The sequence below is a fragment of the Bos taurus genome, chromosome 13 (assembly GCF_002263795.3).
Source record: "Bos taurus isolate L1 Dominette 01449 registration number 42190680 breed Hereford chromosome 13, ARS-UCD2.0, whole genome shotgun sequence".
Taxonomy (NCBI): Eukaryota; Metazoa; Chordata; class Mammalia; order Artiodactyla; family Bovidae; genus Bos; species Bos taurus.
The window spans coordinates 3,846,816-3,874,545 of record NC_037340.1 but is presented as its reverse complement, the minus strand read 5'-3'; the positions used below and the strand labels follow the sequence as shown (position 1 = coordinate 3,874,545).

General features: G+C 44.3%; 1 protein-coding gene across 4 annotated transcripts in view; it reads right to left on the bottom strand.

The window, feature by feature from the left end:
- SLX4IP (SLX4 interacting protein) overlaps window positions 1-27,730 on the bottom strand; it is a 220,682-nt gene that overhangs the window by 53,465 nt on the left and 139,487 nt on the right. For all 4 annotated transcript variants that reach the window (XM_059892368.1, XM_059892366.1, XM_059892367.1 and 1 more), the window contains one exon: window positions 20,992-21,112. In XM_059892368.1, coding sequence (XP_059748351.1) covers window positions 20,992-21,112 — 121 coding nt within the window. The remainder of the gene's footprint in view (window positions 1-20,991; window positions 21,113-27,730) is intronic.

Here is a 27,730-nt window from a genome sequence, read left to right as displayed (position 1 = left end):
TTTTGAGGTAATTTGCTCATTTTGGAAATAATATTTTATAAAGAATGCAAAAGTATTCTTTATATGTTGTGAAATTCAGCAGTAATCTTTAGAATCATCTTTTCTAAGGAGATTAAAAGGCAACTGAAGCAGAAATAGCCCAACAGGTAAGTATAAAGCTCTATCTTTATGAAGCCTCAGTAAACACACCACTGTACTTAAAACAGGAGTCGTAACCTCACTCTCAGATTCTTTAACTATTAGCAGCCCAAGCTGAAAATATAACTTGATTACAGATATAGTTATATGGGTAGGTATAGATACAGATATATATATAGTTTGCAGACTCAAACCACAACATCAAAATTAAGTATGGAATTAAAAAGTCCACCATTCTTTAAAAGATACAGCCTTGCAGTAAAATGAGCATACTGCTAAAAACTGAATCTGAGGAATCTGACAGGCTGAGCTCAAGGAGACCCTCCCACTAAAAACACAGAATCCAGGAAAAAGAAAAAACAGGTTTAAATACATGGCTAAGACTGAAAGAAAGAGAGGTGTCCAGGAAATATGAGCAATGGAGAGGGCCAGAGTAGAACCGCAGTGAACAGACCCTCTCAGGCCCATGGAGAGGGTCAGATGCACCCGGGCGAGGACTGAGCTGTCCCCTAGCCGTAGCCCGTGCAGCCGCCCAGCCCTGGGAGGAGGCGCTGCTCCATCCTTCCATGAAAACCCCATTCCCACTTGACTTGCGTATTTTTCTTTTGCTGAATGCTGAGAACTCACCATCCCCTGAGGCTCCACAAAGCCTCCCAGAACGTTTCATTATCCCAAACCTCCCAGCTTCCTGGCGGTGCCTCCCACAGAACCACTCTCCTTCCCCTGTTCTTTCTCTCTCCCCTCACATTTTCAAGATCACGCTTAAACTCACTTAACTGAGATCTGAGACACAGCTCCCTGCTCTTTTCACAGGAACTTTCTCCTCTTCCCTTAGTTGCTTTTACGAGAAGAGCCATGTGATGTGAGCCTCTCTGCTTGCTATCTGAGGATGCTTGGCCCTCTGCAGGACCTGAAGTGGCCCACGGGGAGTTCCGGGGCTCTCAATGGGGTCCTGGAGCCACTATGAGCCTCAAAGCTGAGGCCACCCACACAAGGGCAGGAGCGCGTGCGTTTCCTCCAGCCTCCAGCCCTGCCTGGTCCCTCCTGTGCTCCTCCCTGGCCTTGCGTTACTTGCTGGGTTACTGCATTTGCCTTCACCCTTTCTCAGGGGCACTTGCCTCCCGCCAAGCCTACTGTGCCCAGGTTCTACAGGAAGCTCTAGTACTTCTCAGAGTCCCCCGACATGCCAGCCCTGCCCATACTTGCTGTCATCACCCCCAGCCCTGGGCCCTGGACTCGCCCTGAGGTCCCAAGCTCTGAGGCCCATTTCTTTCCCATCCACCTGTGTCTGCCCTTCCACTCTGCTCATTCCCGCCATTAAAATCCCCTCTCAAGGCAGTGGAGCAAGGGTCAACTTTTTCTCAGCTCCCTTCTCAAAATACAGTTTTTCTAACAAACCCACCAACAAAAACTTTACTGAACTTAGTAAAAATCAGAGATTCCTTGGAAATGGCAGTAAGGCCATCAGGGTTAAACAAGCTTGGAATGCTCATCTTTGCCCAGAAATTCTGTTAGTCATGTAACAGAAGTTGAACATGACAGTACACATCACACTGATGAGCTGTCATGCAGGTGCAGGCTGGCAGCACACTGGAGTTTCCCCATAGTGTCAAGGCATTCTACCGAAAATGACTGCGGAAGAGGAGTTATAGGGACCAACATGAATAGGAAATATATATGTGTGTGTGTGTATGTATATATATATATGCTGTTCTGTCAAAAGCTGTTCCTCTAACAGTAATACTCAAACCAGAGGCATCCAAGCCCTGCTGCTCCTACATCTACCCCAGAGAAGAGACAGAGGAGAAGGACCATGAAGGGCAACAACAGATGCTGCAGGAACTGCGGGTGCCAAGAAAGGGTGTGTCTAATGAAACAAAGGGTAGAACAAACGGATTCATCTGGGAGGAGGGAGATCCCCAAGGAACCTCCCCCAAGAACATCCAGGCAGAGTGTGGAAGCGTCAGGCGGATTCCACCAGGAGGACTGAGGATGGGCGGGGGGCATTGCACCCACGTCTGTGTAAAACCACAGGCCACTCCTGGTGGCTCCTGGGGATGCTGGTGGGCAGGGTTCAAAATGCACAGAAGGAAAGGGATGAAGGATGAGGCTGGACAGATAAGCAAAGGAGACCAGACTTTAAGTCACAGTCAACTTTACAACCTAAAGTAAAGGATTTTAATGAGAGTGACTGAGACTCATGCGTGTCCCCAGTCATGCCTCACGAATACTGATAACCCCGAGGTTTTCCCATTAATACGAAGACCTTGACTATAACAAGAATCACTTTTCTCTTCATTGATTTGATTAAAATGGAGTAACTGGAGTTGAATACATTTGTGAAAGAGTTTAATTTAAAACCCTGGCAGAATCAATAATATTTAATTAATTCATTTAAAGTCAGGTTTTATAATGATTCTTAAAACAACTGTTTTATAATGATTGTTAAAACAATTGTTTTATAACAATTGTCAAAACAATTGCTTACAGTAATTTAAAATGGTGCTTACACTGACTAGGTTAAAACAGAGTCTTGATCCTGACCAGTAAATGTCAGCTCTAACCTTGCTGGGAAGACAAGAAAATAGTTCTTTAAAAGAATGGGGGGATGATTTAAAATTTACTACAAAGCTATCGTAATTAAAATAGTGCAACACTGGCATAAAGACAAATGAACAGAAATAGAATCGAGAGTCCAGAAATGAACCCTCTTATTTACTGTCAGCTGATTTTCGACAAGGCTGCCAATACAATTAAATGAAGATAGAATAATCTTTTCAGTAAATGGTACTGGGACAACTAGATATCCACATGTAAAAGAAATGAAGTTGAACCCATACATCACATTGTATACAAAATTAATTCAAAATGGGTTAATCAGCTAAATGTAAGAGGCAAAACTATTAAGTCTTAAAAAATAGATACTTGTAAATGTTCACAGGCTTCATGTAATTGCTTCTTGGATATGATATTAAAGGGACAAGCAATGAAAAGAAAAAAAAAACCAGATAAATTGGACATCATCAAAATTTAAAACTTTAAGTGTTTCAAAGGATACCATTTAGAAAGTGAATGGACAATCCTTAGACAACGAGAAAAATTTTGCAAGTCATATATCTGAAAAAGGATTTGTATCTCAAATATGTAAAGAACTCTTATAAAAACTCACTAATACAAAGGCAACTCGTTTTAAAAAATAGGCAAAGGATTTGAAAAGATATCTTGTCAAGAAAATATTCACATGGCCAACAAGTATCTGAACAGATGGAAAACATCATTAACCATCAGGAAAATGGAAATCAAAACCACGAGATACTACTTCACATCCGTTTGTTGTTGTCTAGTCACTCAGTCGTGTCCAACCCTTTGGGACCCCATGGACTGTAGCCCGCCAGGCTTCTCTGTCCACAGGATTTCCCAGGCAAGAGTACTGGAGTGGGTTGCCATTTGCTATTCCATTCACATCCACTCGGATGGCTATAAACAGAATGACAGATAATAACAAGTGCTGACAGGATGTGGAGAAAATGGAACCCTCTTACACTTTTGGTGGGAATATAAAATGGTACAGCCACTTTGAAAAACAGGCTGAAAGTTCAGTGCACTAAATACAGAGGTATAAAATAACCTAGAAACTCCATTCTTAGGTATATACTCACAAGAATTTAAAATAAATATCCACTCAAAAACCTATACAAATGTTCATACCAGCATTATTCCTAATAGTCAAATAGTTGAAACAAAAGAAATGTCCATCAACCAATGAACAAATAAATGAATGTGATATAGCCATACCACAGACTATTTTGACAGTAAAAAGAACTACTACTGATAAATGCTACAACATGGAAGAACCTGGAAAACATCATGATACATTTAAAAAGCCAGTTAACAAAAACAACATATTGTATGATTCAGCTTATACGCAAGGTCCAGACTAAGCAAAGCGATAGAAACGGCAATTGCTGACGGCAAGACGGGTGTTGGGTGAGACGGTGGGTAATGGCTTCACTGGGTGATGAAAATGTTCTCAGATGTTTTCTGGTTATGGTTGCACAGCTTTTTGAATATACAAAAACCACTGGATCGTTTATGTCCAATGAGTGAATCACCTGGTATATGAATTATATCTCAAGAAAGCTATTATTAAAAAAAAACAAAAAAGGAGCATGGGATGAAATGTTCTTGAGCTAAATGGATGGGAACTGTCAGTGTTTCTCACTCTTAAATCCATGAAGTCTGAGGCAAACTCTCTAAGGCTACACAGAAACAACATTCTCCATCATCTTGCTATATTCAGCAAATGCCTCTATGAGCAACGGATGTGTCAATTCTACAGTTTTTCAACAGTAGGCCTCCTAGACCTAAGTCACCCTAACTACAAGGCAGTGTTGTCTTTTGGCCCATTAGATACCAAACACCACTACAGCCTCCCAAAGTTTATTCAGCCCTATTTTTACTTTTCTAAAAGGCTAGGAACAAAAGATTTAATAAGCTAGAACTGGAAAAAAGCCTCTTCACAAGAGAACTATTTCTAAAGCGTACACTTTTGTTATTAAACAGTATTTTACTAAAATGAGGATAAACCGACACATCGCAATAATCTTATAGTCTCCCAGAAGTTCACATTACCTTGAAAGGAAATCCAGAAGCTGTTTTATTTTCAAACATATCTTACAGAGAAAGATTTGCTAAGTGTTTCAAAAATGTTTTCTATTTAAAAGAAACCTTTACGAGTCATTCTTGTAAATAATGAGAATTTCTCTTCCCCCAGGAGAATAATTCCTACTTCAGTGTTTCTAAGAATACACAGGGTTAAAACCGTGTAAAATATATTTTCTCACAGCTGGGGGAGAGCGAAACACTGCAAATAGGAAACCAGACAGCTAGGAGGTCAAAACACTACACTTCCAGGTCAGACTTCTGGTTGCAATTAAGTAAAATTCCTACAAATATTTGGACGGAAATCATATTTTTGGTGTCTCCTTTCAGGCCTTGTAACTTTTTATTTTCTCTAGCAGCAGCTTATATTTGTGGGTTTATACATATCTATATTATGCATTAAAGACACACGGAAACACACAAACATACACAGTTACGAGCACATACACACCAACCTATGACCCCAGAACTTGGCCTCAAAGTTAAAACCAGCATCTCTTCCCAGGGATTCATTTTTTAGGTATGAGGTCGTGTGGAGCTAGTCTGGGTTTTGCTTAATGTAGACATGGATGACTTTCTCAAGACATTCCACACAATAGGTTAAGCCAAGTTTCCCATTAGTGAAATAGTTTATGATCAAATAGCTGAGATCCATTTGAAGCTGATTGGAGTTTAGGCTCTAAGTAATAACAGCACTGCACTGCAACAACAAATATAAACCAGCTCCACAATTAAGTGTGGTTGAGCAGGTATTAAATGTGCCTCTCCTCAACTCCCTGGGAATAGCCCAGGGGTTTGCAATGCTTCATGAACATCCACCTCCCTCAGAAACCTGCGGTGGATTCATTTAGAGGTGATATAAATGTCTCCTGTACCAAAGGGAGTGGGTACACTCTGCCCAGTTCATATATTATACATTTCAGTGAATATAAAATTGTCTTCATTGCAAACAACTGCAGTAGTAAGCTGAAAACAACCACTGCAACAACCATCATTTTAGATTCTCCATCTTTATTCTGAATAAAAGGGTGTCGTGTTAGGGAATTTGAGAACGAAAGCACTCCAGCTTTTAATCATCACTTGGGTTACCGTCCCCCAAATTCCCAAGATAACTAATTATCAGCTCCCAGTCCCAAACACAAAACCCCCGCGTGCTCCCCTCCACTAGACAGAGCCTCTTCACGTGCCCTCTGTGTCCTTCAAAGTCAAAGGATTCTTACAGACATTTAGTCAGTCAGATAACTACTATCTGCTTTCTCTCTGGAGCTTCCCAGTGGCTATTAATATTAGTGATGTGAAACTCAATTGCGACAAGTTGTAAAATCTTGGCATTGTGATCAGAAGTTCTGGCCAAAGGAAAAGAATTTGAAGGGAACAGACAAGCTGGTAAATGCCATAAGTGCTTCCCAGACATAGGAAGGCTATTGCTACAGGGCAATGGACATAAAACTCCCAAGAAATGCATAGTACATGCCAAGGTAAACAGTTTCCACTATACCTTGTCATCCCACACATTAACAAATTATATGCAACCTCTGTGAGAAACGGCCACTGCCTTCTGAGGAGCGGGGGGTGGAGAGGGGTGGGGGGGTAGGGGAGGAGAACTTTCCTCATTAGTATATGTCAAACTCAGGAGAGGCTGTCACTCTTTAAGATTTTATCTGGGATTTGCCAAAGGAAAATTCAGCTTTTTTAGTAGGGGTGCGTCTCACTATCTCCTCTGACCCCCAACTGTCACCTGAACACACACACACACACATACACACACAATGTGACAGCCAAACCATTTGAATAATACAAGGCAAGTGTCCCAAGGGCCATATTTGCAACATGCAAGGGAAAAACCATAGTTTTCCCTGGGTAAACCATGAGAACTTCAGGCTCCCCCATCCAGCTGTCACCATTAGAAATACTGTGGCAGAACAGACAGCTCACTCACAGAATGGTGCAATCCCACTCCTCTCATCAGTGGCAGGTGGCTCTCCCAACAGGGCAGGAAGCCAGCCAGTCCCACCTGCCACCAAGGAGGACGCATCTTTGGAAGCTCTAGTTAATACATGGTCCGTCTTCATAAAGCTGATTAATGGGCTGGGCTCTCAGCCAATTGAGAACTCCTTAAAAAAGTCTTGCAACCACCATCTGATGACAAAGATCTTTCTAGAATCATAAGAGTCCCAGGGGATTTGGTAAAGTTGTTTTGCACTTCCCAGTTTCTGAATATGAAGAAATTTGGAAGCAGAAAGTGAACCAGCCCAAGCAAACTCAACAGTAAAAATGGGGTTTGCTGTTGCTGTTAAGTTGCTCTTTTGCAACTCCATGCACTGCGGTCCGCCAGGATCCTCTGTCCACTGGGATTTCTAGGCAAGAATACTGCAGTGGGTTGCCATTCCCTTCTCCAGGGGATCTTCCCAACCCAGGGATTGAACCTGAGCCTCTTGCCTTGGCAGGCGGATTATTTACCACTAAGCCAGGGGTTGCATCACCAGAAAAGCCCCAATGGAACCGGCATAGTAATTTGAACCTCAGCAATGGCACCTCAGGTGGCTCAGTGGTAAAGAATCTGCTTGCAAAGGCAGGAGACACAGGAGACATGGGTTCAGTCCCTGGGTAGGGAAGATCCCATGGAGGTAATGGCAACCCACTCCAGTGTTCTTGCCTGGAGAATCCCATGGACAGAGGAGACTGATGGACTTCAGTCCATGGCGTCACAGAGAGTCAGACACAACTGAGTGACTGAGCACATCTTCTAATGGCAACTCAGACTTTGCTGTATGAGGGAGAAATCACTGCATCTCCTATGTGCCGGCAGGGGCTTCTGAAAGAAGGCCAGGGTGCACGGGGGGAAGCAGCTGACGCACCAGCCAGCAGGGTCCATTTAATCAAGTTTATACTAACGGAAAGCTCTTCTAGGTAGTTCAAATTGGTACTCGACAACCTCCTGATGTGGTGAAAAGAATCCTAAGTTTTTCGAAGCTTTTATATTATATTATATTTATATTATATTATATATTTCAAAGCTTTGCATATTAGTTTTTCTGTGTGTTTTAATTTCTTATAAAATTAAAAAATAAAAGAAAAGTTACTACAACTTAAGCAATGTCCACAACAGGTAACTATAACAAGTGGAAACATAATGTGTAAAAGTTCACAGATTTTGCCTTTCTTTCCATTTATTGCAAAAATGGTTGGCCCAGTCTCCCCAGCTTTTGAAGATGCAGAGCCTCTCGTGCTATCAGGGCGGCTTTAGCACACTTTTGGTAAAAAGTGTAAAACCAAGTTTTACAAATTTCCAGTTCCAGGAAAAAGTCATTTCTGCTGGAATTGTGGCACATTCCCCAAAGGCCTTACGGGCACTGGCTTCCATTATTGCCCTGGTGAGCTTCTCACATGTGGATGAAAGCCGAGCAAATGTTTTGATGGAGTACATTATGGGAAGAAATGTAAATAATAACCAAAGCTATTTAAACACATGTGTAAAGAGAAAACACATGTTGCCACGGTGCCCTAGGACACATCTAGGGAAATCCATTTCTATTGTAAAGATCTGTGAATAGGAAAAAAAACAATGTCTCAATATTAAGGATATTTAGCAGAACGACAGATCTTTGAAACTCTGTGGTGCGGTTTTACTGTCTGTAAAACCACACGGGTGCCCGGTTCCTCCCTCCAAGTCAGAGGCACCCTTTCAGTGCAGTGCTAACGGCGCCCACAGCCCCAGGCCGTGGCTGATGGGCAGGGGCGGGTGGTAATACAGGCCGAGGTGACGTCTAAGGTGGGCTTTCCGCCCAGGGTCTGTGCTTCACCAGGGCTAAGACTGTCAGAAAGACAGTCATGTTCACTGTCCCTAATGTGTAAGGAAAGGATAGCAACGTGAGTGTGTGAGGATGGTGTCTCCGAGAGCAAGCCTTCACTGTCCTCGCTGAAGGCTTTCCCTGGTGGCTCAGACGGTAAAGAATCTGCCTGCAGTGTAGAAGTTCCAGGTTCAATCCCTGGGCTGGGAAGACCCCCTGGAGACAGAATGGCAGCCCACCCCAGTATTTTGTCTGGAGAATCCCATGGACAGAGAAGCCTGGCGGGCTACAGTCCATGGGGTCCCAAAGAGTAGAACATGACTGAGCAACTAACACTAAAAATGTCTGATGGTTTATACGGAGGAAGCGCTGGGCTCAAAGGGAAAAGGGTTTTGCTTCTAAAATTTCTTTTAAATAGGAAAAGGTGCTGTTTTTCAATGGGCTGGGAAAATAAATACAAACCCAAACAAACAGCACAAAGATGAATGTGTGCTCCTGGGGACACGGGGAGCATGGCTCACAATGAGGCCTGTGTCGGGGGAGCAGGGGGAAAGCTTTCTTTGGCGGGGACAGCACCTCGGTCATTGGGGAAAGGAGGGGAGCGTTTTTCAGGCGGAGGGAAGAATAGGAAGAACTTGCTTGTTTTGGCAATTCTCGTCTTTTTCTTGTGCTCCTCCTGTAGTATGAACACCCGCTGATTTCCTAACATGGTGGTAAAGTGCCCTCCTCCAAGCACCCCTGGGGATGCTGCGTGGGTGCAGACGAAGGGAGGGGGCCTGGCCACCCAGCCCTGAACATTCGAGGAAGATGCCTCGGATGCCATAGGAGAGCAAGCTACACACTTTGGCTGGAGATTCAAGCTAAGATTTTTAGAGGAGCATTCAGCTTAGAAGAAAAGCCAAATCAAAAGCCAAGGCAGACAGAAACCACAGTGCCCAGGAAAATTTAATTTATTTTATGGCATTTTCCAAAGGACTGGGTTTCTTAGATGTTAACTGCAAGAAAAAGGTTACACAGAATGGAACAATGGCAGTAAAAAAAAAAAAAAAATTGCCCTACAAACACAAAAGTGTACTGAACAGTTAGACAACGCACTGAGGTAAGTGCTTGGAGCTAGAAGATGAGCCCTCTTTTGGAGTTGCTTTCTCCTCTTCTACCTTGTGAACAAGAGAGGAGGGGGGAAAAATCTAAAACAAAGATTCCCACATAGTAGGTCAAGTAGAACGCTATTCCTGGCTTCCACATGGTTCAACACAGCTTTGTTTTCATGATTAGAGGGAAAATGTACTAAAAGAGAAAACAGACACACACAGTCCTGCCACGGCAACAGAGACGCCAGAGTAGTGAACAGAAGCTGGCACCCTGACAGCCATGTTGTCAGATGCCCCTGACACTTGCCAGTCATCGGAGCTGGGCCAAGTTGCTTGAATGCTGAGTGGTTCTCATCCTCAGAACCAAGGGGAAGGACGCTGCTAGAAAGGGGAGCCCTGAGCATCCACCGTGGGTACACGGGAGTCCCAGCACAGCGCTGGCGCCCAGCAGGCTGACGCGCAGAAACAGTAACTAGGACGAGCGGTGATGCTGGAGGTCACCTGGGATGGGCGGGGCCGGAGGGCAGCTCTCCTCAGAAAGGACAGAAAATACCGCGGCTCCTCTTAGGATGGCACAGGATGTGGTTTTGCCTTTCTTAAGACCAACTGTGGAACACTAACAGTTTGTAACCCCCAGGCTGCTTTCACCTGCCTTCTGATGAAGGGGCAACAGATGCCGTGACACAAGCACAGCACGAAGCCAGGGCCAACAAACACCGCTGAGTGCAGCCTCTGCTCATTCCTTCACTGCCTCTACCATGTGTCCTCCTGCCGAGTGATTGTCGGGAGAACCCCCGCCCCAGGAGAAGGGAGTGATGAGCATGCCACTGGCCAGGATGCCAAAAGATGGGGGAAAAGCTCCCTGAGAGAGAAGACGCCCGGAGCCAGACAAGGCTCCCGGAGGGAAACGACGGGAAGAACAAGCCTGCAGGGCGATGCAGAGCGAGCCCAGGGGCGGGTGAGGAGAAGGGTGTCAGGGGAGGAGACAGCACACGCCAAGGCCAGAGGGAGATGGTGCGACGTTCTGGGGCCTGTCAGTCAGGCCACAGTGCCAAGCTGATAGGAAATCCTCAAAAATATTGCAAGTCTGTTCTGTAATGTTCCCTTTCGGGTCTGCAACTGTTTACCAGGGAATTTGCACAGTGAGAAAACCTTCCCGGGTGGTTCAGTGGTAAAGAATCTACCTGCCAATGCAGGAGACACAGGTTCAATCTCTGGGTCAGGACGATCCCCTGGAGAAGGAATGGCACCCCACTCCAGTAGTCTTCCCTGGGAAATCCCATGAACAGAGAAGCCTGGCAGGCTATGGTCCACTCGGACATGACTGAGCAACTAAACACGAACAACAGTGATAAAAGGGAAATACCAGAGCTTTTGAGGATGACTAGACACTGGCTCTGAGACAGTGCTAAGTCTTGGAGTTTCTGACTGCCACTGTAACCCATCAGAGGGGGATAACAGAAACTGGCTTCAGGTCATCTCACAAAGGGCTGGGCAGCTCTGTGAAAATGTCTTCTCGGTGTTGAGTATAAGACTGGAAAAGATTTACTCTGCAACGGACAGAAACGCTGGGACAGGGACACCTGGGGAAAAGTTAGCCAGCATGTGAGAATATCTGGATCTGATGTGAACGTTCTCTGAAAGGCCCCAGCAAGAGGATCTCATAATAAGCTGGACCAGATAGCCTGCCCCAAGGGCGCTGGCCAGCCTCTTCTCACAGGGGCCAAAGTAGCTGCTCAAGGATTCATAAGGGAGGTGGCCACAATGGCAAGGATGAATATTACACTTGGGCTCAACAACACAGACTTAAATGCACTGAGGCTGAGCCCTGCCAAATGCAACTAATCTGAGACTCACCACCAACTCTCACATGGCAGGAGACGGCCAGCCATGGAGGGTGAATTACATTAGACCTCTTTCATCACGTTAGACAAACAGACCAAAGTGGGGTTGAAATGCTGGTCCATGGTGTACAAAAGAAGCAACCAGGTATACAGGTAACATACAAGGTATACAGGTAACATACAATACAATGGGTGTGACCAAGCAGAGTGCATCCAGTGCTAAAAGTTAGCAAAAACTAAACATCTTCTTCTGCCTCATCGACTACGCTAAAGCCTCTGACTGTGTGGGTCACAACAAACTGTGGAAAATTATTCAAGAGATAGGAATACCAGACCACCTTACCTGCCTCCTGAGAAACCTGTATGCGGGTCAAGAAGCAATAGTTAGAACTGGATATGGAACAATGGACTGCTTCCAGGTTGGGAAAGGAGTATGTCAAGGCTGTATATTGTGACTTTGGTTATTTAACTTATATGCAGAGTACATCATGTGAAATGCTGGGCTGGATGAAGCACAAGCTGGAATCAAGACTGCAGGGAGAAACATCAATAACCTCAGATATGCAGATGACACCATCCTTAGGGCAGAAAGTGAAGAGGAACTAAAGAGCCTCTTGATGAAAGTGAAAGAGGAGAATGAAAAAGTTGGCTTAAAACTCAACATTTAAAAAACTAAGATCATGGCATCTGGCCCCATCACTTCATGGCAAATAGATGGGGAAACAATGGAAACAGTGAGAGACTTTATTTTCTTGGGCTCCAAAATCACTGTAAATGGTGACTGCAGCCATGAAATTAAAAGATGCTTGCTCCTCAAAGAAAAGCTATGACCAACCTAGACAGCATATTAAAAAGCAGAGACAATATTTTGCCAACAAAGGTCCATCTAATCAAAGCTATGGTTTTTCCAGTAGTCATGTATGGATGTGAGAGTTGGACCATAAAGAAGGCTAAGGGCCAAAGAATTGCTGCTTTTGACCTGTGGTGTTGGAGAAGACTCTTGAAAGTCCCTTGGACTGCAAGGAGATCAAATCAATCAAGCCTAAAGGAAATCAGTCCTGAATATTCATTGGAAGGACAGATGCTGAAGCTCCAGTACTTTGGCCACCTGATGCAAAGAGATGCCTCATTAGAATAGATCCTGATGATGGGAAAGATTGAAGGCAGGAGGAGAAGGGGACAACAGAGGATGAGATGGTTGGATGGCATCACTGACTCAATGGATGTGAGTTTTAGCAAGCTTTGGGAGATGGTGAAGGACAGGGAAGCCTGGCGTGCTGCAATCCATGGGGTCGCAAAGAGTCAGACATGACTGAGTGACTGAAAAACAACAAATGGCAGCCTCAGAAAGGCAGGACCACTGAGGGCTCAAACCCCTTAGGAAGGAAGATGTCAGTCACCTTGCCAAGTCAAGAGTCCTGATCAGCTGAATTACTGCCTAAAGACAAAGGGAATATGAAATAAAATTACAAGTAGGAAGATATAAACACCAACCATTTATTTCATGTAACTGACCATAGAAGTTAGAACGGTAGCATCTTCCTAAACTGTCTTCCTTGCTGCACCACGTATATATTTACATATTAAGCAAGTTTTTTGGCTTTTTATTCGAGGTATGTTGGCAATAGTTAGCTTCATCATTTAGCCAATAAATAAACCAATATGGGTTCTGAATGATGGGAAAGAGGAATAAATATCACACAGAAATCTCGGGTGTGGAGCTCAGATGTGAGACTTGGCTTCTCTTTCTTGGAGGGGGTACTGAGCATATTTCACCTGTAGTTGGGAAAGCTGTGTTCTTGCAAAAGCTCATCATTGCTCAGAAGTTTATGAAGAAGGAAGCCAACACGAGACCTTCAGGGGACCTCGCTAACTCGTTTCCACCTTCCCAAAACTTCTGACCATCTTCCCTGTGCTTTGGTAACTTCCCATACTTTGTTAAGCCCCACTTTTCCAAGGTAAAAACAGTGAAGCATTTCAGGCTCCCTGGCTCACCGGTAACCGGGATGTGGCCATGGGATCTGTGGTGAGCTCAGAGGAAGACAGTGCCGTGGCCATGGGCCAGGCTGCCACGCTCCTGCAGGCTCAGTCCTGAGCTTCGTAGATGGCAACTGAAAGGGCTCATGTACCAAAGCCATTCTCCCCCATCTTTTTTAAAAAATAAGATTCTTTCTTTCTTTCTTTTTTAAATTTGGCTGTGTTGCTTGGGTCTTAGTTTCAGCACTCGGGGTCTCTCACTGCAGCCTGCAGGATTCTCTCTAGTTGCGGCTTGCAGGCTTTAGTTGCCTTGTGGGATGTGGGATCTTAGTTACCTGACAGAGGATCGAACCTGTGCCCCTGCATTGAAAGGCGGATTCTTAACCACTGAAACCACCAGGGAAGCTCCGCCCCTCATCTTGAGGCTGAGGCTGTGCTGTCTTGTGCAGCTTCAGAACCAGGCTGCCTGGCTTTCCCACACGTAGATCCTGTGAACTATCTATACTATCTTTAATCAACAGCTTCTCCACTGAAGAGCCAGACTGATGCCAGCTAGCCTCAAGGAGAAATTAAATTAAACAAAGCCTATCCCTGGTGTCAGAAGGCAAAGCACCTGCCTGCAGTGTGGGAGATCCGGGTTCGATCCCTGGGTTGGGAATGGCAACACATGCCAGTACTCTTGCCTGGAGAATCTCATGGACAGAAGAGCCTGGCCGGCCACAGTCCATGGGGTTGCAAAGAGTCAGACATGACTGAGCAACTTCACTTTCACTTTTCTTTTCATGAGGCAACTAAGGTTCCTGACCACAAAAGTCTTTACAGTGAAGATTATCACATTTTTGTTTTCAAAAGGTCATTTTAGAAGCACTTTGGAAGTGAGATGTGGATGAACTGAAAGTGAAATCAGAAGGTTGTGGTAGTGATTCAAGAGCTGATTAAGTACAGCCTTGACCCGGAAGTGACACTGAGAAAAAGTGAAAAACTTGAAAAAGGTGAATGCCCCAGTACAAAGGTAAGCATGGGCTACAAACACACAGCTCAGTCAACGAACACAAAAAAGGAAAGATAAAAATCAAAGGACAAGACATTTTTTTTTTCTTTTATTTTTGGCCTGTCAGACTGGCAAAAATTAAAAGATACTGGTAACACCCAATATTGGCAAGGCCAAGAGGAAAAATATTAATGAGGTAGAGTTGACAGAAATTGACAGTTAAGTCTTAAAAAAAAAACTTTCTTCCAACGTTAATTTTACTAAATCAATTGAAGTTATTCCAGGTGACTTAAGAAGGATGACGCTGTTGGCAAATGTCTATGCTATGCTGTTTGCTGACTGAGTTTTTGTCAGCAGTCTCTGTATTCCTCAGTATTTTATGATTAAGGAAATGGCCTCAAAGTAATTTATGTTAGTTTTAATAAGGATAACTTAGAGCATGAAACTCAGAGCATGAAACATATTAATTTTTTTAGAGTAATCAGCAAAGTTACCAGCCTACTGACTTCAGTTCACCCAGCATCAGTGTCTACCCCAGGATGAAGCACAATATCATTACTCAGATCTGGAAATAAGAAAGGTAAGAAATTCGTGCACATGAGAGAAGACAGCCAATTTACACAAAAGCGAAAACCACACAACTTTCACCCAAGCCACCAAGACGGTAAGAACAACTCTGTTTTCAGGGCACACGAGACACCGAACGGAACACTGAGGAGTAAACAGGCAAGGCTTTCCTTACGGCTCGGGGCTTTGAAAGTGCTTTTGGGAAAAGTCATTTAAAGTAAGACTATGGAGCAGCCAAGTGATGCTGATAATAAACAGTCTGGATGGGCGCATCACCGTGTGTGCCCATTTCATCCTGGCAGGTGTACCTGGCTCAGGAGATGATGAGCCTTGGCCCCCTGTGGAAGGCAGCCTTGGGGAGATGGGTGGACAATGCTCTGACCTTTAGAAATGAACAGTTTGCAATGAGGTGAAGCAGAGTTGTCTGTTTCTGCTCTCGAGTTAAGCAGCATGGAAATTCGAAGGAAAAAAAAAAAAAAGAAGAAGCCATGGGGTGACAATCCCTCAATCTTTACCACCAAAGAGAGGGAGAAATGAAATCACAGGCAAAATGATTACATTACAGTCATAATACAGTGGCCAGTGTTATAAAGTGCTGTGAGCAAGGAAGACAGCAAACTGAGGGAGACTTTGGAGAAGAAGTATTTGAGCTAGGTCTTAAAAGCTGAATAACAGGATCTTTCCAGACAAAAGAGAAACCCGAAAGTATAAAGGCACAGAGGTGTCAAAAATGCAGGTTTGCAGGAAATAGAAAAGGGAAGCCATGGGAGGAGACAGGGCAGGAGAGGTGAGTTGCAGCAGTCTTGGCCTTCCTGGGAAGAGGAGAGCTACATTCATGCATGTAACTCGTCACCTGGACAAACAGTTCTTAAGAACCGGAAAATGTGCTATAGATCATAAAAGAGGCAGAACCTGTTTTCAGGCGACTTACCCATTTGCAGAGATGAACATGAATCAAATGGTGTGAACCAAAGCACAGGGTGCTGGCGGGCCTGGAACCTGGGGACTGTGGACAAGGATACGCTTCCCTACAGGAGGACTTGGAGTGGAGAGCGGAAGGAGACGGGGAGGGCCCATGCCAGCACAGGCCCCTGGGTGAGTGCCAGAGAGGGATCGAGGCCGCTGTGCTGCAGCATGAAAGAAGGAATGGGCAGCACAAGATGAGGCTGCAGAGGTGGTCACCTCAGAGTACCAGCCTTCACCCTGGAGCACAGGGGAAAGCCTGAAGGGCTTTGTATGCAAGATGAGGCTGTGACGTGAAGGTCTTACCCTAACTCGGGTGCTGACCGCAGGGGGAGCACCAGCCAGAGCAGACGCAGGGGCACCAGTTAGGGGGCTGCTGGCGGCGTCCAGTGTCCAGCGAGGTGGGGCCGAGGACTGGCCAGAGGCAGCAGAAAGGGGGCCAGATAGGGGGTGGGCTGCAGAAGGTGTGCTCAGAGGCCATCTGTCCCCAGAAGCAGAAAGAAGATGGGCTGTCACGCTGAGGTGACTTTCCAAGAGGGATACTTTGCACAGCCTTTCCACCCAAGAGTGAGCAGCACACTGTTGCATCAGCAGCCCCTGCCTCCATCCAGCCATCAACCACACGACTAATCCCCGCCAGGGAAGCCTGGCATTCATCCCACAAGTGCACCTCAGAGGCTCCCGAAGGCAAAAAGAGGCTGCGCATTTGTAGTTGTGTGTTAAATAAACCAAGCTAGAGGCAAATTACTTGCAATATATATATCACACAAAGTATGAATATCCTTAATTAATGAGCTCTTACAAACCAATAAAAGTATGAACATGAAACAGAAATACTAGGGTTTCCCTGGTGATGCAGGGGACGTGGGCTTGAGCCCTGGTTGGGGAACTAAGATCCCACATGCCAAGGAGCAACTAAGTCCAACTACTGAGCCCACACACCACAGCTAAAGAGTCTGTGCATGAGGGAAAACTGCACGTGATGCAACGGCGACCCTTCAGCTGCAGCTGAGCCCTGACACGGTCAAACAGACAGACAGACAGAAATGTTATAAAGAAACTGAAGCGTGCAAACATCTAGATCATCAAGATGTCCACTGTACCACTGTTTACAACAGCGAAAGTACGAGATTCAGCCTAAATGTCCCAATGATAAATCAGACGGCGGACAACTGATGGACTTCTATGTAGTTATTAAAAACAGTAATGTGGACCTCAAGTGGCCAAAATAAACCTTGAAAAATGGTAACAAAGTTGGAGGAGTCACATTTTTTAATTTCAAAACTTACTACAAAGCTATGGTCATCAAAGCAGTGTGGTACTGGCATAAAGACAGACATACACACCAAAGGAATAGAAGAGAGAGCCCAGAAATAAACTCTTACGACTGTGGTCAAATGACTTTCAATAATGATGTGGAGGCCACCCAGTGGGGCAAAGGACAGGTTTTTCAACAAACAGCACTGGGAAAACTGGATAGTAAAAGAATGAAGTGAGACCCTGAACTTAAACCATATAAAAGGTTAACTCAAAATGAATCAAAGGCCTAATTTAACAGCAGTCCATAAAACTCTTAGAAGAAAAAAACAGGGAAAATCTCCATGACATTGAATCTAGAAATGATTTCATGGATGTGACATCAACTGGTTACATTAAAATTAAAAATGCTTTTGTGTCAAAGGACATTATAAAGATGGGAAAAGGCTTTGTTTTCTCCATTTCTCTAGGAAGGGGAGAAAATATTTGCAAATCATATCTGATAAGAGATTAATATCCAGAACATATAGAGAACTCCTACAACAACCTAATTAAATAATGGGCCAACAGACAATTCTCCAAAGATACACAAATAGTTAATAATGTAAAGATGGTCAGTATCACTAATTGTTAAAGAAATGCAAACCAAAACCAGAATGTGACACCACTTCTTATCTATTAAATTTTTAAAATGGTGATGCATGTTTTAAAGGACTTCTATAAGGGCTTCCCTGGTGGCTCAGTGGTAAAGCATCCACCCGCCAATGCAAGAAACATGGGTTCAACCCCTGGTCCAGGAGGATCCCATGTGTCACTGGGCAACCACGCCCAGTACGCCACAACTACTGAGCCTGTGTGTGTGCTGGAGCCTGGGGACTGCAGCTCCTGAACCCATGTGCCCAGAACCCAGGCTCCACAGCAGGAGAGGCTCTGCAATGAAGCCTGTGCAGTGCTCCAGAGGGGAGCCCACGGGCCACTAGAGAAAAGCCCATGCAACACCTGGGGCTCAGCCCAGCCAAAAATGAATCAAGGACTTTTACATTATGTTAGGTGGGAAAAACAAATTAAAATTGTGTGTAGAGTAAGATTAATTTTCTGTTTTAAAGCAAACTTCTTGCCCACATGAGCTCAAGAAAGGCTCTGGATTTCATCCTGAGGTCAGAACACTGTGAGTTCCCCGCCTGGGAGAGAGGCTGGGAGAGTGAGCAGTTAGCACTTCTCTGAGGAGAGGAGTACGTCAAGGCTATATATTGTCATCCTGCTTATTTAACTTATATGCAGAGTACATCATGAGAAACGCTGGGCTGGAAGAAGCACAAGCTGGAATCAAGACTGCCGGGAGAAATATCAATAACCTCAGATATGCAGATGACACCACCCTTTTGGCAGAAAGTGAAGAGGAACTAAAAAGCCTCTTGATGAAAGTGAAAGTGGAGAGTGAAAAAGTTGGCTTAAAGCTCAACATTCAGAAAACGAAGATCATGGCATCTGGTCCCATCACTTCATGGCAAATAGATGGGGAAACAGTGGAAACAGTGGCAGGCTTTATTTTGGGGGGCTCCAAAATCACTGCAGACAGTGACTGCAGCCATGAAATTAAAAGACGCTTACTCCTCAGAAGAAAAGTTATGACCAATCTAGATAGCATATTAAAAAGCAGAGACATTACTTTGCCAACAAAGGTCTATCTAGTCAAGGCTATGGTTTTTCCAGTGGTCATGTGTGGATGTGAGAGTTGGACTGTGAAGAAAGCTGAGCGCAGAAGAATTGATGCTTTTGAATTGTGGTGTTGGAGAAGACTCTTGAGAGTCCCTTGGACTGCAAGGAGATCCAACCAGTCCATCCTAAAAGAGATCAGCCCTGGGATTTCTTTGCAAGGAATGATGCTGAAGCTGAAACTCCAGTACTTTGGCCACCTCATGTGAAGAGTTGACTCATTGGAAAAGAGTCTGATGCTGGGAGGGATTGGGGGCAGGAGGAGAAGGGGACGACAGAGGATGAGATGGCTGGATGGCATCACTGACTAGATGGATGTGGGTCTCATTGAACTCCGAGAGTTGGTGATGGACAGGGAGGCCTGGCGTGCTGCAATTCATGGGGTTGCAAAGAGTCGGACACCACTGAGTGACTGAACTGAACTGAACTCAACTGAGGAGAGGAGACCAGGGCAGGGACCACCTGAGAATTGGTGCTGAGCAAGCCATGACCATGGTGGAGCTGGGGTCTCAGAACTCTCTCTGCTCCTTTTCCGTCTCAGTTAGTTACAAAGGGCCACTCACTACGTCTGCTACAGTTTTTCTCAAGACTTCAACTATTCCTAAGCAAAATGCCACAAAGTGTCATCTAATACAATATTGTTTGGATTGAAAATTCTGTTTGTTTGAGGCTTTCTGTTGAGAAAACTTTATCTGCCTCCTTACCAGCTGTGCCCAAGTACACGGTGCAGACTGAGTCTGCCTTTAAAGGGGAGGACGTTAACCGTTGTTTCCCTAAAGGACTATTACATTAGCATAATCTAGTTCACAGCAATGCAGTACTGACCTCTGAGGATTAACAGGGGTAGACTGTATTTGTGCAACAGAGTGCCATGAAACGCTAACTTAAAAAGTTTAAAAAACACAGTGATGACAGAGTGGAGAGAACACTGGGCTGAGGGGTCAGGCTCTGCCACTTGTCATCTAAGTCCTCCTCCATTGAAAGTGAAAAGGTAAAAGAAAGTGAAGTCGCCCAGTCTGTCCAACTTTTTGCGACCCCATGGACTGTAGCCTGCCAGGCTCCTCCATCCATGGGATTTCCCAGGCAAGAATACTGGAGTGGGTTGCCATTTCCTTCTCCAGGAGATCTTCCCAACCCAGGGACTGAACCCAGGTCTCCTGCACTGTAGGCAGACGCTTCACCATCTGAGCCACCAGGGAAGTCCTTCATTCATATCCCCAAATCTCTGCATTAGGCATAGCCTAAGTGTCAGGGGTGGGGAGAAGGGAGGGGAAGATGCCAGATACAGGAGATGATCTTGGTCCTCAAGAAGATGACATTTTATTCAAGCAACCCCCTTAATCTCACAATCCTCTGCTTCTTCACCCATAACTCAAAGATATTACCATTCTCAGGGTAACAGGGTGTTAGGGTAAGGGGTTGGGATATTCCAACCTCAGTGCCCTTGACATCTGGGGGACACTGCCTGGTTGGCAGGAAGGGGGCTGCCCTGTGCACTGTAGGATGTTTAGTGGCATTCCTGGCCCCTACTCACCAGGGGCCAACAGCTCTCTACCATGGCTCCCACCCCAGGTATGACAATCCAGACTGTCACAGGCATTACCAAATGTCCCCTGAGGCAGAACCACCCCCAGCTGAGAACCTCTGAGATAGTGACATATATGAAAGCATTTAGAAAAGCATAAAACCCCAAATTAAGTATTATTGCAAATCTATTTGCAAGACTACTTGTCAAAAAAAAATCCTTTAAAGAATTTATAGTTTCCTTAGGAATGTTGTATTTTCTATTTTTATATATTTTGCCTACCATTAAAAGCCCTTTAGGGCTTTTTGATTAATTTTCTTTACCCAAACAAAGCATATTCATTAGGCTGTATTTTTAAAATGTATCACTACACAACAACACAACTCTGACTCTGACAGTCAGAGTCAAACATAATTGCCATCTCTACAAAGCAGAAATTTTATCCGAAATCAAAGTAGTTCGTGCCTACCTTTTAAGGACAAGGGATTGGATCTTGTGAATTCTGTATCTGATGGCCTGTGCTGTTTACGAACTTGTAAGTACTCCTTCACTCTTGAATCAATGGTTTCTTTTAACAGTAAACAGACTTCCTAAAGTAAATAAAAAAAAATTACACATAACTTTCTAATTCAACACAGTGCAAAAAAAGTCAGTATCATGCATATGAAAAAGCCAAAATCAAACATTTCATTTTGTTTGCTTTTTAGTTTAGCTATGAATAAAGGCATTTACATATGTTCATGGGTAATGCTGAAGATTTAAATCTGCCACTAAGCTTTGTTTGAAACCATGATGCTGGCTTACTCTGTGATCTAAGAAATATATTTTGCCTCTCTTCATTTCTCTCTGCCTCAGTTTCATATTTCTAAAAGGAAGATAAAAACACCAATGTAAAAATCAGGGCAAGGAGGTGAGAAAATCAGAGAGGGAAAGGCTGTTTTCATGTAAATATCAACCAATGGGACTATGACAAGTAGAAGACAGAACAGAGCCAACTCTGGCTACAAGCGGGAGCCCCAGAGATGGGCCTACTGGGCAGGGACTGCAGACTGGGAGGAGCCAAAGAGTCAGGGCAAGTCAGGGGGAGCCCCAGACAGTCAGGAGGGGCAGTGCCCTGAGACTTCATGCTGGGACCCACCGCACAGTGCCACCAGATTTTCTGATTTAAGAGGAACTAGAGACAGTGATTTTTACACAGAAATTTCCTACTTTTAAAACTTGGTTCAAAAAACTTTAATATCTAACCACTATAATTCATTAGTTTCTGGGGTTTACAAATCTACTGAAAAACAACAGCACTGATGGTAAGTTGAACACAGAACTGGAAATCAAGAGTCTGATTTTCTTCCATAGGCTTGTTGATGACATTGTATAAGCTTCTGTGAAAACTGCTCTCTATTCATCTATTCACAGTAAAAAATAATTTAACTTCTTTATTGCTCAAAAGTAAATTAATATTTATTAGGCAACAGAAAAACATGGTTTTAATTGAATGTCAACATCCCAAATTTATGGAGCTACTGTTTTTAACGTATCAGTGTTATTTATAAAAAAGAAAAATAAAACCTAAAGCCTAACTGTACAATGGGATGACACTGCTCACGTTAGCTATACAATCAGAAAAACGTAATCTGATGTAGGGAAAGGGAAAATAAAATTGCTCCCAAATCTAAATTTCTTAACCCAGATTAAGAACTGGTGTATAAGGACGGATAATTCTGGTTCAGTTCCTAAGGACTCTGCAGAAGGTTCAGAGTTTTCAGGTCACCTCAAACCTGTTTCACTGGTTTCTTGCGATGCCATCTCAGGTTGATCTCTTAGAATCTTCATAAATTAAAACGAGGACAGAGCTGTAAGCTGCTTTGAAGGGCAACGAGAGCCAAGCTTTTCTTTTGTTGCAAATACACGTACTCTTCAAAGAGTATAGAAAACACCGGACTTAATTTACAAACATGAGTTTCTCGATAAAATACAAACTCTGGTCTCCTCCTTCCTGATCTCATTTTGCAGCCCAAAGATGCGGTGCCTTGTGGAATACAGAGGTATTCATTTACAGTTGAAGGTTTTGGCATTGTTGGTACAACAGAAAGGCAGCCTTGCTCATACTGTTGTTTTAACAATTAAAGAATTTTGCTTCACATGCAGGGTTCAACGATGACTGAGCTAGAAAATATGTGAAAGACGTACATGGAAACAAGGATTGCTAAAATTTGGCCATAAATGCCCTATAAGGCCAGAACTAAAAATAGGAGGACAAAAATAAAGCCAAGGCCCACATATGCAAACTCTCTCCCTGTAGTTACGGGGCTTTCCTTCCTGAGCAGGTTTGACAAATGGAAGGTGGATCCTGTGTGCTGCGTCGAGGTCCCCTAGTAACTGACCACAGCACACCTGGCGAAGCACTGTTCTCTTCAGAACCAGGGCAAGACAAGGAAAGACAAATTCCCATCTAAACTCGAGGGGCAGCAGGAAGACCAATCAATGAGCAAGACAGAGTTGTACCCAACATCTCCAGGCTCCCAGGGGTTCATTTGTGCTTCCTAGGTTTACAAGGGGAAGAGCCTGAGTTCAGCTGTTTGGGTACAAAGACTACTCAGGCTGGACTCAAAATAAACACAGGATATTCTTAAGACTTTCATTACTCAGAGTAGCTATTAAAATGCAATCAAACTGATTGCTCATGATATCCCAATCTTGAGATGATCTAATGATTTAAAAAACATAAAAGTCCTGGCACACTGAACATAGGTTAAAGTCATATCCTCAACTAGCTCTTCTCTTCTCTTAAACACACACACATTATCCCAGACCCATTTTAAAGTCAGTGACCATATTTTGAAGAAACAGCGTGAGGTAGAAGCCACAGAGCGTATCCTTGGCTTTGAGTGGAGAGCCCGCTCACGGCCCACAGCGGAGCCGTGCAGGCCCCATCGCGCCCTGAGTCCCGTCGCTAAGGCGCGCCCTGTGGCCCCAACAGCAGCACAGGCAGGGCACTGCAGCTGCGTGTGGCACCCTGGAAAATTCTGGCTTCACGCGTTGGCTGGGAAGTGAGTCACGTACTCACAGATTTATTGTAAAGCCTTCCAAATTAACTGACTCTTGGCAAAAATGACAGCATATCAACACAAAAGGTCTAAAGCCGAGGCAGCAGAGTTGGGAGAGAATGGAGGAAAATCTGGGCCTGGAAAGGTGGATTCTAGGATGCTGCTGCTGCTGCTGCTGCTAAGTCGCTTCAGTCGTGTCCGACTCTGTGCGACCCCACAGATGGCAGCCCATCAGGCTCCCCCGTCCCTGGGATTCTCCAGGCAAGAACACTGGAGTGGGTTGCCATTCCCTTCTCCATTGCATGAAAGTGAAAAGTGAAAGTGAAGTCGCTCAGTCGTGTCCAACTCTTAGCAACCCCATGGACTGCAGCCTACCAGGCTCCTCTGTCCATGGGATTTTCCAGGCAAGAGTACTGGAGAGGGGTGCCATTGCCTTCTCCGAGGATGCTGCTAATGTAAGTCAAACTTCTTGGATGAGGTCCCCTTGGATGCATATTGGTCACTTTGGGGGTATGAATTAAATGTTTTGAATCACGGAGACATATGTTGAGAAGCCAAAGGTTGGAATGACATGAAGGTGGACTGGAGGAGCAGGCAATGGCCTATCAAACACAAAGTCTTGCAGAGCACAGTCCAGGGCTATTTACCTGAATGATAATGTCAACATTTCATGCCACTAGCATGATAAATCCCATCACACAGAACCCTATGCCTTTCTGCTCCCAGTTTGAGGTCGCTGGGTATCCTTAGCAAAATTATGACAACAGTTCAGTCGCTCAGTCATGTCCAACTCTTTGTGACCCCATGAACTGTGGCATGCCAGGCCTCCCTGTCCATCACCAACTCCTGGAGTACATCCAAACCCATGTCCATTGAGTTCGTGATGCCATCCAACCATCCCATCCTCTGTCGTCCCCTTCTCCTCCTGCCCTCAATCTTTCTCAGCATCGTGGTCTTTTCAAATGAGTCAGCTCTTCGCATCGGGTGCCCAAAGTATTGGAGTTTCAGCTTCAACATCAGTCCTTCCAATGAACACCTAGGACTGATTTCCTTTAGGATGGACTGGTTGGATCTCCCTGCAGTCCAAGGGACTCTCAAGAGTGTTCTCCAACATCACAGTTTAAGAGCATCAATTCTTCGGCGCTCAGCTTTCTATATAGTCCAACTCTCACATTCATAGATGACTACTGGAAAAACCATAGCCTTGACTAGACGGATCTTTGTTGGCAAAGTAATGTCTCTGCTCTTTAATATGCTATCTAGGATGTTCATAATTTTCCTTCCAAGGAGTAAGCGTCTTTTAATTTCATGGCTGCAGTCACCACCTGCAGTGATTATGGAGCCCAGAAAAATACAGTCAGCCACTGTTTCCCCATCTATTTCCCATGAAGTGATGGGACCGGATGCTATGATCTTGTTTTCTGAATGTTGAGCTTTAAGCCAACTTTTTCACTCTCCTCTTTCACCTTCATCAAGAGGCTCTTTAGTTCTTCTTCACTTTCTGCCATAAGGGTGGTGTCATCTGCATATCTGAGGTTATTGATATTTCTCCTGGCAATCTTGATTCCAGCTTGTACTTCCTCCAGCTCAGCGTTTTTCATGATGTCCTCTGCATATAAGTTAAATAAGCAGGGTGACAATATACAGCCTTGATGTACTCCTTTTCCTATTTGGAACCAGTCTGTTGTTCTGTGTCCAGTTCTAACTGTTGCTTCCTGACCTGCATACAGGTTTCTCAAGAGGTAACTCAGGGGATCTGGTATTCCCATCTCTTTCAGAATTTTCCACAGTTTATTGTGATCCACACAGTCAAAGGCTTTGGCAGTCAATAAAGCAGAAATAGATGTTTTTTCTGGAACTCCCTTGCTTTTTCCATGATTCAGTGGATGTTGGCAATTTGATCTCTGGTTCCTCTGCCTTTTCTCAAACCAGCTTGACATCTGGAAGTTCCCGGTTCACATATTGCTGAAGCCTGGCTTGGAGAATTTTGATCATTACTTTACTAGCGTGTGAGTTGAGTCCAGTTGTGTGGTAGTCTGAGCATTCTTTGGCATTACCTTTCTTGGGATTGGGATGAAAACTGACCTTTTCCCGTCCTGTGGCCACTGCTGAGTTTTCCAAATTTGCTGACATAGAGTACAGCACTTTCAAAGCATCATCTTTTAGGATTTGAAATAGCTCAACTGGAATTCCATCACCTCCACTGACTTTGTTTGTAGTGATGCATCCTAAGGCCCACCTGACTTCACATTCCAGGATGTCTGGCTCTAGGTCAGTTATCACACCATCATGATTATCTGGGTTGTGAAGCTCTTTTTTGTACAGTTCTTCTGTGTATTCTTGCTACCTCTTCTGAATATCTTCTGCTTCTGTTAGGTCCATACCATTTCTGTCCTTTATTGAGCCCAACTTTGCATGAAATGTTCCTTTGGTATCTCTAATTACTTGAAGAGATCTCTATTCTTTCCCATTCTGTTGTTTTCCTCTATTTCTTTGCATTGATTGCTGAAGAAGGCTTTCTTATTTCTCCTTGCTATTCTTTGGAACTCTGCATTCAAATGGGTATATCTTTCGTTTTCTCCTTTGCTTTTTGCTTCTCTCCTTTTCACAGCTATTTGTAAGGTCTCCTTAGACAGCCATTTTGCTTTTTTGCATTTCTTTTCCATGGGGATGATCTTGATCCCTGTCTCCTATACAATGTCATGAACCTCTGTCCATAGTTCATCAGGCACTCTGTCTATCAGATCTGATCCCTTAAATCTATTTATCATTTCCAATGTATAGTCATAAGGGATTTGATTTAGGTCATACCTGAATGTTCTAGTGGTTTTCCCTACTTTGTTCAATTTCAGTCTGAATTTGGCAATAAGGAGTTCATGATCTAAGCCACAGTCCGCTCCCGGTCTTGTTTTTGCTGACTGTATAGAGCTTCTCCATCTTTGGCTGCAAAGAATATAATCAATCTGATTTCCGTGTTGACCATCTGGTGATGTACATGTGTAGAGTCTTCTCTTGTGTTGTTGGAAGAGGGTGTTTGCTATGACCAGTGCGTTCTCTTGGCAAAACTCTATTAGCTTTTGCCCTGCTTCATTCTGTATTCCAAGGCCAAATCTGCCTGTTACTCCAGGTGTTTCTGGACTTCATACTTTTGCATTCCAGTCCCCTATAATGAAAAGGACATCTTTTTTGGGTGTTAGTTCTAGAAGGTCTTCTAGGGCTTCATAGAACCGTTAAACTTCAGCTTCTTCAGTGTTAACGGTTGGGGCATAGACTTGGATTACCGTGATATTGAATGGTTTGCCTTGGAAATGAACAGAGATCAACAAAGTCCTAATAATATTATCCTTTGACTGAAAATGTATTACTTATAAATTTTCTTTTAGGAGATTTCTCATTATCTCCAAAAGCTGAGTGAAAACAGTCGTCACAGTAAAGGGGTAAAGAAGTGGTGCCAAAAAGTACCACCATCACTAGTTTTTCTCCACATACCACCTGGTAATAGGATTTATTTCTAGCTCTAAAAAGCTACTGTGACCAACGAACATCATGGAAGATACCAAGGGCTGTTACGTTTGGCAAGTTACGTAAAAGCCACAGGCTCACTGTCCTGCTCGCTCATAAGGAAGGGTCTCGAGAAGGAAGCCAAGCACGTGATGAGAGCTGGAGGCACCTTCTGCCTTTGCCACCGCAGCACTTGGTGGGACCACAGAAATGAGGGCTGGGAGGGACTCAGCCAGGGTCTGGGGGAACCCTTCATCCACAGAGGAGGCGGCTGAGGTTTGAGGAGGTTCAACACCACAGTCCTGTCATACAATCAATTGTTTTACTGACTGGCCACCTGCTTTGCAACTGGCCACTGTAAGAGGAGGGCTGCTGTCACCCATCCCCATACTTTTGCCAAAGGATCATGTGGTACAGGAGAAGATTTCAGACAGGTGACCAAAACCAGCCTGTGTCAACCCCACACCTGCTCCAGGGGCTCAGTCCATCCATTACGACCAGTGAGGATTACAATCCCTGCTTACCTGGAAAAGTCACTTTAACTTCTCCTTCTTCATCATCTTTTTTTTTTTTTTTTTAATACAAAGAACCCTTTCCCTCAAACAAAGAGGTAGGGAATTTCTGGTTTAAATACTAGAGTGGCAAATGAAATATATGAAATAG